At 39.4% G+C, this 11,285-nt stretch overlaps 1 protein-coding gene across 1 annotated transcript in view; it reads left to right on the top strand.

The window, feature by feature from the left end:
* Positions 1–10,496: 10,496 nt before the first annotated feature.
* LOC111536577 (protein FAM47B-like) overlaps positions 10,497–11,285 on the top strand; it is a 2,409-nt gene continuing 1,620 nt past the window's right edge. The window contains exon 1 of the mRNA XM_026451979.1: positions 10,497–11,102. Within this exon, the coding sequence (XP_026307764.1) occupies positions 10,497–11,102 (606 nt within the window). The remainder of the gene's footprint in view (positions 11,103–11,285) is intronic.

Raw genomic sequence — 11,285 nt, 5'->3', positions numbered from 1 at the left:
CTGCACTGGCAGATGACACCTGACAGAGAGCTCCAGCTGAGAGGCCCCCACTGACACACACCAGCCCATCTATGCCTTCCCCAAACTGCAGCCTCCCCTGTGCCACTTTGCTTGCACAAACTCACCCACTGCCACCCTCTACATTGCTTTGCTGGTTCATGTGTGCATGGGTAGACCTTGCCTCCCCTTCTCTGCCAAGACAACTGTGCACGTGCACCCTGTTATTTCACTGCTGCTGGCATAAGTGCACCACCCCACCCCACCCCCTACAGCACAGCCACTGCTATCAGAGGATTGGCAGGAACAGAGTCCATCAGGCTCACCCCAACCAGCACCCTGTCCCTGTATTGACACTGCCATTGGTGCAAAATTAACTACAGAAAACAGTGAACCTGCCCCACCCTGACTGGCAGTGGACACCACTGCCCAAATGAAAATGTACAGAGGGCACACACAGTGCCCAGCAGTGCTCCACCCTTGTGCTAACACCACCACAGGTACAAACAAATACACAGTTGCCAGCAGAGCCCACAGCACAACCCAAGCTATGCTGCTGATACAGGAGCTAGAAAGAAATTATTCAGGCAGATAGTGAGGGTAAGAGAGTCCTTGGCAAGGTTTTCTTTTAATAAAAAGAAGCCCCAAAATCATTTCTTTTCTAACAAAAAGCAGCCTGAAGTATCAAGCTTCAAGTATAGATAAGCAAGCCAAAAGCTTGCAGAGCTAAATGCCGGCCGCTGTGCCAATAGAAAATAAAAATACCTGGAAGCCAGGTATATTCAACACGGAGGTTCCCTCTTCCCTTTTCTTTGTCAACCATCTGTGCAGTAAAGAGGCAGGCAGCATGAAACCAGCCAGGGAGAGAAACCATTTGCATAATAAAATATTAGGGTGGGGCGGCCAGCTTCTTTGCACACTATGTAAATGGTACACCTGGTCAAACCAATCTTTCAGGTCCTATGTAAATCAGACACCGCCTCTTCAAGCTCATCTATGAAACCCCATGTATTTCACCACAGACCTGGAAGCCCCACTCAGGAATCCCTCTCTCTCTGCAGGAGAGAGTTCTTCTCTTTTCTCTTTTCTTTCGCCTGTTAAACCTCCGCTCCTAAGCTCACTTGTTGTGTGTCCACGTCCTCAGTGTCCTTGGTGTGAGATGACAAACCTCAGGTATTTACCCTAGACAGCAATGCTGCCTCACTGCCACCACTGCTGCTGTGACCACCAGCATAGAGGCAGGCACCCCAGAACCCAGTAGCACCATGCTGCCTCACCACACTGCTGCTGCTGCTGGCACATGTGAAGGAGCATGAATCTCACTGCCACTGCCCGACAAAGTGCTTTAACTGGCACCACCCAATGAAGCACTCAGCACCTTCATTGCAGTAGGTCCGTAACATCAAGAAGCCAGAGAACAAAGCTGGGACTCAGTAACATTTCCTCAGAGTTAGAGCACACAATCCAGAAACCTGAGCTGAGTCTTGCCACCCAAAATCTTACAGAAACAAAACCAGTCGACTGAACCCACCTTATCCCACAATCCAATCCCCAAGGTCATCAAATAGCCTAAAACAAACAAAAAAACACCCAAAGGACAGCAACTTTAAAGACTGAGAGAACATCAGCCCACAAAAATTAGAAGAAACCAGTGCAAGAACTCTGACAACTCAAAAAGCCAGATGGTCTTATTTCCACCAATCAACCACACTAGTTGTCCAGCAAGCGTTCTTAAATGAGTTGAAATGGCTGAAATGACAGAAACAGAATTCAGAATATGGATAGAAATGATCAAGAATCAGGAGAATGCTGAAACCCAATCAAAGGAAGCTAGGAATCACAATAGAACAATACAGGAGCATACAGACAAAATAGCTAGTACAGAAAAAATGTAACTGACTGATAGAGCTTAAAAACACACTATAAAAGTTGCATAATGGAAGTGCAAGTATTAACAGCAGAATAGACCAAGCTGGGGAATCTCAGAGCTTGAAGATAGGCTTATTGAAACAAGATAGACAACAATAAAGAAAAAAAAAAATAAAAAGGAACAAACAAAACCTAAAAGAAATACAGGATTACGTAAAAAGACCAAATGTATGACACAATTTCCTCTCTGAAAGAGATGCAGAGAAAGGAAGCAATTTGGAAAACATATTTCAGGATATCATTCATGAGAACATCCTCAACCTAGCTAAAGAGACCAACATTCAAATATAGGAAACTCACAGAACCCCCACAAGATACTTCAGAAGAAGACCACACCCAAGACAAATAATAATCAGATTCTCCAAGGTCGAAATGAAAAAAAAAAAAAAAATGTTGGCTGGAGGCAGTGGCTCACACCTGTAATCCCAGCACTTTGGGAGGCCGAGGCAGGTGGATCGCAAGGTCAGGAGACAGAGACCAGCCTGGCCAACCTAGTGAAACCCTGTCTCTACTAAGACTACAAAAATTACCCAGGAATGGTGGCACATGCCTGTAGTCCCAGCTACTTGGGAGGCTGAGGCAGGAGAATCACTGGAACCCGGGAGATGGAGGTTGTGGTGAGCCAAGATTGCACCACTGCACTCCAGCCTGGGCAACAGAGTGAGACTCTGTCTCAAAAAAAAAAAAAAAAAAAAAAAAGGAAAAAATGTTAAAAGCAGCTAGAGAGAAAGAACAGGTCACCTACAAAGGGAACCTCATCATATCAATGGCAGAACTCTTAGTAGAAACCCTTCGTATTGGGGGGCCTATATTAAACATATCAAAAGAAAAAAATTCCAACCAAGAATTTCCTATCCGGCCAAACTAAGCTTCACAAACAAAGCAAAATAAGAGCCTTTTCAGAGAAACAAAAGCTGAAGGAACTTGTTTCCATGAGACTTGCCAAACAAGAGCTCCTGAAATAAGCACTGAATATAAAAAGGAAAGACTGTTACTGCATTAGTCCATTCCCACACTGCTAATAAAGACATACTCAAGACTGGGCAATTTATAAAGGAAAGAAGTTTCATTGACTCACAGTTCAGCACGGCTGGGGAGGCGTCAGGAAACTTACAATCATTGCAGAAGGGGAAGTAAACACATCCTTTTCCACATGATGGCAGGAAGGAGAAGTGCAGAGTGAAAGGGGGCAAAGACCCTTATAAAACCATCAGATCTCATGAGAACTCACTCACTATCACAAGAACAGGATGGGGGAATATTCCCATGATCTAATCACCTCCCATCAGGTCCCTACCCCAACACATGGGGATTACAATTCAGATTATATTTCAAAATGAGATTTGGAGTGGGGAACGCAGAGCCAGACCATATCAGTTAGCATCCACTAGAAAAACACACATACACAGACAAATGACACTATAAAGTGACCGCACAAACAAGACTGCATAATAACTGACTAACATCCTGATGACAGAATCAAATCCACACATAACAATACTAACCTTGAATGCAAATGGGTTGAATGCATTCAATTAAATTAAATCCAATTAAAAAGCCCAGAGTGACAAGCTGGATAAAGAAGAAAGATCCCATGGAACGTGGTCTTCAAGAGACTCATCTCTCACAGGCTCAAAATAAAGGGATGGAAAAAATCTACCAAAGAGATGGAAAACACAACAAAGCAGAGGTTGCAGTCCTAATTTTAGGGAAAAAATTAGATTTAAACTGACAAAGATGATAAAAGAGAAAGAAGGACATGAAACGGAGAGAAAGAAGGACATGAATTGAAAGGTTTGATTCAACAAGAAGTCCTAACTACCTTAAATATATATGCAACCAACACAGGAATACCCAGATTCATAAAGCAAGTTCTTAGAGACCTACAAAGAGATTTAGTCTACCACACAATAACAGTTGGAGATTTCAACACTCTACTGACGGCATTAGACAGAACACTGAGGCAGAAAATTAACCAAGGTATTCAGGACCTGAACTCAACCCTGGAACAAGTGAACATGATAGACATCTACAGAACTCTCCATTCCAATCCAATATACTACACATTCTTTTTATTGGCACGTGGCACATGGTCTAAAATCAACCACACGATCTGACATAAAACAATCCTGATCAAATGCAAAAGAACCACAATCATACCAACCACTCTTTCATGCCACAGCACAATTATAATAGAAATCAAGACTGAGAAAGTGCTTAAAACCATACACTTAAATATAAATTAATAAACCTGCTATCAAATGACTTTGGAGTAAATAATGAAAATAAAGCAGACATTAATAAGTTTTTTTGAAACTAATGAGAACAAAATACAACATACCAGAATCTCTGGGACACAACTAAGGCAGTGTTAAGAGGGAAATTCATAGTATTAAATGCCCACATGAAAAAGTTAGAAAGATATCCTTTCATCAACCTAACATCACACCTAAAAGAAGTAGACAAGAAAGAGCAAGTCAAACTCAAAGCTAGCAATAGACAAGAAATAACCAAAATCAGCTGACCTGAAAGAGATCGAGACATGAAAAGCTTTTTTTTTTTTTTTTTTTTTTTTTTTTTGGAAAATTAATAAGATAGACTTCTAGGTAGACAAATATAGAGAAAAAAGAAGATCCAAAAAAAAACACAATTAAAAATGAGAAAGGGGAAGTTACCATTGGTCCCACAGAAATACAAAAAAAAAAAGAGAGACTACTGTGAACACTTCTATGCACTCATGCTAAAAAAACTAGAAGATATCTGGATGAATTCCTGGACACATACACCCTCCCAAGACTGAACCAAAAAGAAATTGAATTCTTGCACAAACCAATAATGAGTTGTGAAATTGAATCAGTAATAAATAGCCCAATAACCAAAAAAAGCCCAGGACCAGAGTGATTCACAGTTAAAGTCTACTAGATGTACTAAAAAGAGTTGGTACCATTTCCATACAAACTATTCTGAAAAATTGAAGAGGGACTCCTCCCCAACTCATTCTATGAAGCCAGCATCATCCTAATACCAAAACCTGGACACAACAACAAAAGAAAACTTCAGGCCAATATCCTTGATGAACATTGATGCAAAAATCCTCAACCAAATACTAGCAAACCGAATCCAGCAGCATGTCGAAAAGCTCATTCACCATGATAAAGTTGGATTTATTACTGGGACGCAAGATTGGTTTAAGATACAAAAATCAACAAATGTGATTCATAAGCAGAACTAATGACAAAAACCTCATGATTATCTCAATAGATGCAGAAAAGGCTTTCAATAAAATTCAATACCCCTTTATGTTAAAAACTCTCAATAAACTAGGTATTGAAGCAATATACATCAAAATAATAAGAGCAATCTATAACAAACCCACAGCCAACATCACGCTGAATAGTCAAAAGCTGGATGCATTTTCCTTGAAAATTGACACAAGGCAAGGATCCCCTCTCTCACCACTCCAATTCAACATAAGATTGGAAATTCTGGCCAGAGCATTAAGACTCAAGTACTTACTTCAGTATCCTAGAGAAATGAGTCATTAATCCAATCAAAATGCGGGAAATCTCCATACTTATTTATTCATACTTCTGAGAAGACAATATCATGCCTTCTGGGTTGGCTCAGAGTTATCTGGTTTCTCAGGTTCTCTACACAGAAGGTAAATTTAGCAAGAGCTAATAAAAGCAAAACAATTACAAAGTTAATTGGATCAAAGTGAACGTGATTCGGTTTCTGTAAAAGGCTGGCAGGTGCTGCGTGTGAATAGGAGAGGCAGCCAAGTTTCAGGTAACGTGAGTCTGCTGGAGCACGAAAATGGTGTCCTGAGTTAAAGTGAAGTAAAGTTTGTAGAGCAGTCAGGCACACAAAAATGTCAAAACCGGGACTACCAATGCACTTCATCACATTGATTTTCATTGTTTCTTCTCATTCCTTTGTTTACTTATTCATTACATGCTGCTCCACTCAGAGCATTTTGACTTGCTTGAGCATTTCTTGATTAGCTTGTTGGTGTTGGTTTTGCTTGTCAGCTACACTATTCATTTCTGGAGCAACACTTCATACTAAGGCAGTTGGTGCTTGTTGACTGAACAGGCCAGTTGTAATTTCTCTGCACTCTACAGTGATGTCAGTTTTCTTCAACCTAAGAAGGACTATTTGCACAAGTAAGTTGTTTTCACTCCTAGTTGTTTCTTTACTGCCAGTCAGGTACTCACCAAACTTTGTATCTTTTTTACTCTTCTATCATGACATCATTATCCTGTAAGCCCACCAGTTATGCACATGTTATCTAGGTGAATTATTTTGTCCACAGGCTCTACTATCTGAGTTTTACATTCTGATGTAGTACTTGCTGAAATTTAATTTTCTTCAAATTTGGTTACTTTGGATAATACCATTACTACTGTGGTTTTTAAACTCTTTGAAAAAGTCTTTGGGGCCTATAAAAGGCACAGGGCTTTAGAAAAGTATTTCTCACATATTGGTGTGTATAATTTAAAGACCACATGAAATGTAGATTACTGACTCCACTTTGAAAAAAATTATGATTTACTATATATGGGGTGAGGGGGGCCACAAGTATGCATTTTAAAGAAGCTACAGCTTTCTCTCTTGTATGATTAATGGTGATTTGTTGATAATTCCTCATGATGCAATACATAGTTTACAATGGAAGCCTTCTATTTTAGAATAATTTTAGATTTATGCAACAGCTGCAAACATTGTACAGAGCATTTTCATGCACATTTCACTCAGCTTCCCCTAAAATTAATATCTGACATTTTACATGCGTTTAAACTAAAAAATTAACATTGACATATTACTATGAACTAAACTTTAGACTATATTCAGATTTATAGATTTTTACACCCATGTCATTTTTCAGTACCAGGATCCAACCCAGCCTACCACATTGAATTTAGTTGTTATGTCTCTTTAATCTAAAGTCTATGACTGGTTCTCAGCCTTTACTTGTTTCCCATGACCTTTATGGCTTTGAGGAATACTTGAGAATTTTGTAAAATGTCCCTGGACTTGAGTTTGTTAGATGTTTTCTCCTCATTAGACTAGGATTCTGGAATTTAGGGAAGAATATTGCACAGGTGAAGTGTCTTTCTCATCACATCCTATCAGAGGAGTACATGATACCAACGTGACTTCTCACTGCTGGTATAAGCATTGATCACTCGGTTAAGGAGAAGACGGCCAGGCTTCTCCACTAAAAGGTCACTATTTTTCCCTTTCCACATTCTGTTTTTTAGAATCCAATCCCTTTCCATATTCTGTTTTTCAGAATACACTCTGGGGAGGGCATTTAAATTTCACCTCCTAGAGGGAGGAGTAGCTATGTACATTTTTTGAAATTCTTTGTAAGAAAGATTTTTTACCTTTCTTCTCATTTATTTATATGTACAACTACATCAGTATGGACTCATGGATATTTTATTTTATACTGTTATAATTTTTAAATTTTAATTCATTTTGTTGCTTATATTGTTTTAACTTTGGCCATTGTGTGCTCTTTCAGTTTGGCTCCTGATGTGCTTTCATTCTTTTGTTTTCTGAGCGCTTCCGTATTTTCTGGCATTACATAATACTCCAGGCTCATCTTGTGTTTTCACTGTCGCAGGCCTACAATTACTCACTTCTCCAAGGATATCTGTTTTTTTTGTTGTTTGTTTTGCTTTTGTTATTTTGGAGAATGGTGTTTAGAAACCAAGATCTGGGCACTGGAGGTACTTGTTGCCACTTGGGTGTCATTTTTTTCTAGTTTCTCAGTAGACAGAGCTATAAAATATATGCATGTATACTAATCAATATGTACACAAGTCTATAATTATTTCTTTAGCTATTAATCTCTGTACATGTTAAACCACTCTATATTATAAACTTTTTTGTGTTCTTTGTTTCCTTATTGTTAAGTTTTAAAATTTATTTATGTATTCTGGATATGTGTCTTTTGTATAATATTCTACTTTGAAAAGTGAAAAAAATAAAGTGATTGTAAGGTACAAAAACTGTTTTAATGAACAGTCACATGAAAATTTTTGAAGATGTCCAGTTGATCTTTAGGAGCTTCAATATGTATTTTCCTGTGGGATTATTTAGAAAATAGAAGTTTTATTTAAACCTTCACCCATTTTAGATAAGTGAGTACTCATATGAGCTTGCTAGTTAGAGTATTGTTACAGAGAATTGAAGCATTGGCTCTTGAATGTAACATACAGTCCATGGAATTTTCCTAAGTAAGAAAGTTAAAAATAAACCCATATCAAATTTGGTCTTACCAACTTCACATTATGAAATCTACTAAATATCTTGAGACTTTAACATAGATTCTTATAATCAATAAATGAAAATAGTTGTGATATATACATGTATGATGTTTGTTTCTCCTTTATTTAGACACTGAATGTAGCATATTTTTATTTTCAAATTGTAGCAACACTATATAAAATAACAATATTTTACTGGATGTTTATTCTGTTCCAGACACTATACAAAATCATGTTATATAGATTATCTTGATTTACACATAAGCCATTTATTTGCTTTAATGGGAAACCTAAGAGAAATATCTATTGTGCCTATTTTGCAGAGGAGGAGTCATAGGCAAGAGAGGCATTAATCATGCCTCATTTACAAGGAGGAACTAGGGTATACCTGCTAGTAATGGTAGAAAACATTGTTCAGCTGCACTTGATGAGGGATGTAAGAAACCTTCTTTTCAAAAATCAGTAAGAATGTACAGAAAAAATTATTATGTGATGAGAAAATGATATGCATAAGGAATAATGCAGGCTGAATTTGTCTGTAATTAAAATTTTTTATAAAAGTGCTTTTTCACAGGTATTGTTTTAAGCACCATAAGAGAGATAAAAATTTAACTGATATTATTCATAGGAAAATAAAAAATTATGACTGGACTCGAGGGTATAAAGATACTCAGATTGGAAAGGAAGACGGGAAACTGTCGTGTGTGTATGGCGGTGGCGCCATCTCGGCTCACTGCAACCTCCGCTTGCTGGGTTCAAGCGATTCTACTGCCTCAGCCTCCCTAGCAGCTGGGACTACAGGCATGTGCCACCAGGTCCAGTTAATTTTTGTATTTTTAGTAGAAACGGGGTTTCACCATGTTGGTCAGGCTGGTCTGGAGTTCCTCACCTTGAGATCCGCCTGCCTTGGCCTCCCAAAGTGCTGGAATGACAGGTGTGAGCCACCACGCCTGGCCTGAAACTGTCCTTATTCACAGATGACATTATCATATATATATAGAAAATTCAGTGAAATCTACAAAATGCTACTGAACATAATAAGTGAGTTTACCAAGGTTGTATGATACAAGATGGATATACAAAACTCAATATTTATATATGCTAACAACAAAAAATTAGAAATTGCAATTAAAAAACAATACTACATATATTTGTATGAAAAACAATATGAAAAATCTGTAGAGAAAAAGATTTGAAAAACACATACACTAAAAAATAAAAAATATTCCCGAGAAAATGAAAAATCACATAAAGAAATGGAAAGATGTACCTTCCTCAGTGGTCAGAATATTTCCTATTGGTAATATGCCAATTATCCTCAAATTGATCTATAGATTCAACAGAATCCTAATCAAAATCCAAACAGGACTTTTTTTTGAAGACATAGACAAACTGATTTTAAAATTTCTATAGAAATTCAACGGACCCAGAAGAACTAACTTTGTAAAAGAACAGTGTTAAATAATTAGTACAGCCTAATTTCTAGATTTATTATAAAGCTAAAGTAACCAACAGAGTGTGAAATTTGTGTGAGAGAAAAATCAATGGAAGAGAAAAGAGTGTCCAGATATTGACCTTCAAAAAATATAGACAACTGATATTCTACCCATTTCCAAATGTAATTCAGTGGAGAAAAGATTGTCTTTAAAAAAATAGTTCTGAAATTATTAGATATAGGTAAGCAATAGGTACGTTTTTAAAATAAAAACTTTGATCTATATCTTGTGCTGTTTACAAAAATTGTAACACTTAAATGAAAAAAAAATGTGACCTTTGGATAGACAAAGTTTTGCATAGATACATCAAAAGAAGCACAATCCCTAAAAGAACAAATTGATACATTGGACTTCATCAAATTAAAAAACTTCTCTTTGACACAGACAATGAAAGAGCAAAACCAAGGGTGAAGTGAAAAAAATTGCAAATCATATATCTGATAACCTATTTACATCTAGAACAAAGCAAGGATTCTCAAAACTAAATATGATATCCAGCAATACAATTTAAAAACGGGGGAAAATCCACAGAAACTTAAACCAAGGAGAGATAAGGATGACAAATAAGCAAATATAGAGATGTTCAATACCAGTAGTCATTAGGAAACGCAAATAAAACCCAGAATGAAATTGCACTACACACCTGTTAGAATCCGGGCTGCGCAGGTGGCGTCAGCGCCGCCCCGCCTCCAGGAAGGAACCTGGGCTGCACTTGGCTGGCGGTCTCCTAGCGACTAGAGCGGCAGGGATCAGGAGCCGCGGAAACTGGAGAGGTGGCACCCCAGCGAAGGCCACCATGGGGGACCAGAGGCTGCTGGTCTGGCCGAGGCCCCCGGGCATGGACTCCAAGTCCTCGTGCCGTGACAAACCGCCTTCCAAGTGCTTCGTGAAGCGCAAGCACAGACGCCTGAGGTTCCCGCCCATGGACCCTCGCAACCGGGTATTTGTGACGGAGGGCGTGGACAACTTCCACTATGGCTGTCCGTCTCCCGAAGGTACGCTTGTTTGTCGCCGTGACGAGTTTTTACTCCCCAAAATATCTCTCAGAGGTTCCCAAGCTGACCCCAAGGGCAAGAAAAAAAAGCTGCTCAAGAAAGCGGCCCTGTTTTCCGAGCTCTCACCAGCCCAGCCAACAAGGAAGGCGTTCGTAGAGGAAGTGGAAGCCCAGCTGATGGCCAAGCCTCCCTTGGCCGTGAACTCCAATCTGGGAGAAGATCTCCTACCACAGGTGCTGAAACCGCTGGATCCTGAGACGAAGCTGGAGGACACATGCACTTGTAAGGGCCGGGAGAAGACAACCGAGGTACCCACCAAGCCTGGTAAATACCCCTGTGGGGAATTCTGCCCGCGGCCTCCCGAGACTCCGGTGTCCCATCTCCGCCCGGAGCTTCCCAAGACTCCAGTGTCTAGTCTCCACCCAGAGCCTCCCAAGACTCGGGTGTCCAGTCTCCGCCCACAGCCTCCCAAGACTGGAGTGTCCCATCTCCGCCCAGAGGCTCCCAAGACTCGGGTGTCCAGTCTCCACCCGGAGCCTCCCAAGACTAGAGTGTCTCATCTCCACCCAGAGCCTCCCAAGACTCGGGTG

This window comes from Piliocolobus tephrosceles, chromosome 12 (assembly GCF_002776525.5).
Source record: "Piliocolobus tephrosceles isolate RC106 chromosome 12, ASM277652v3, whole genome shotgun sequence".
Classification (NCBI taxonomy): domain Eukaryota; kingdom Metazoa; phylum Chordata; class Mammalia; order Primates; family Cercopithecidae; genus Piliocolobus; species Piliocolobus tephrosceles.
This window is presented reverse-complemented; position numbering and strand designations above follow the sequence as displayed.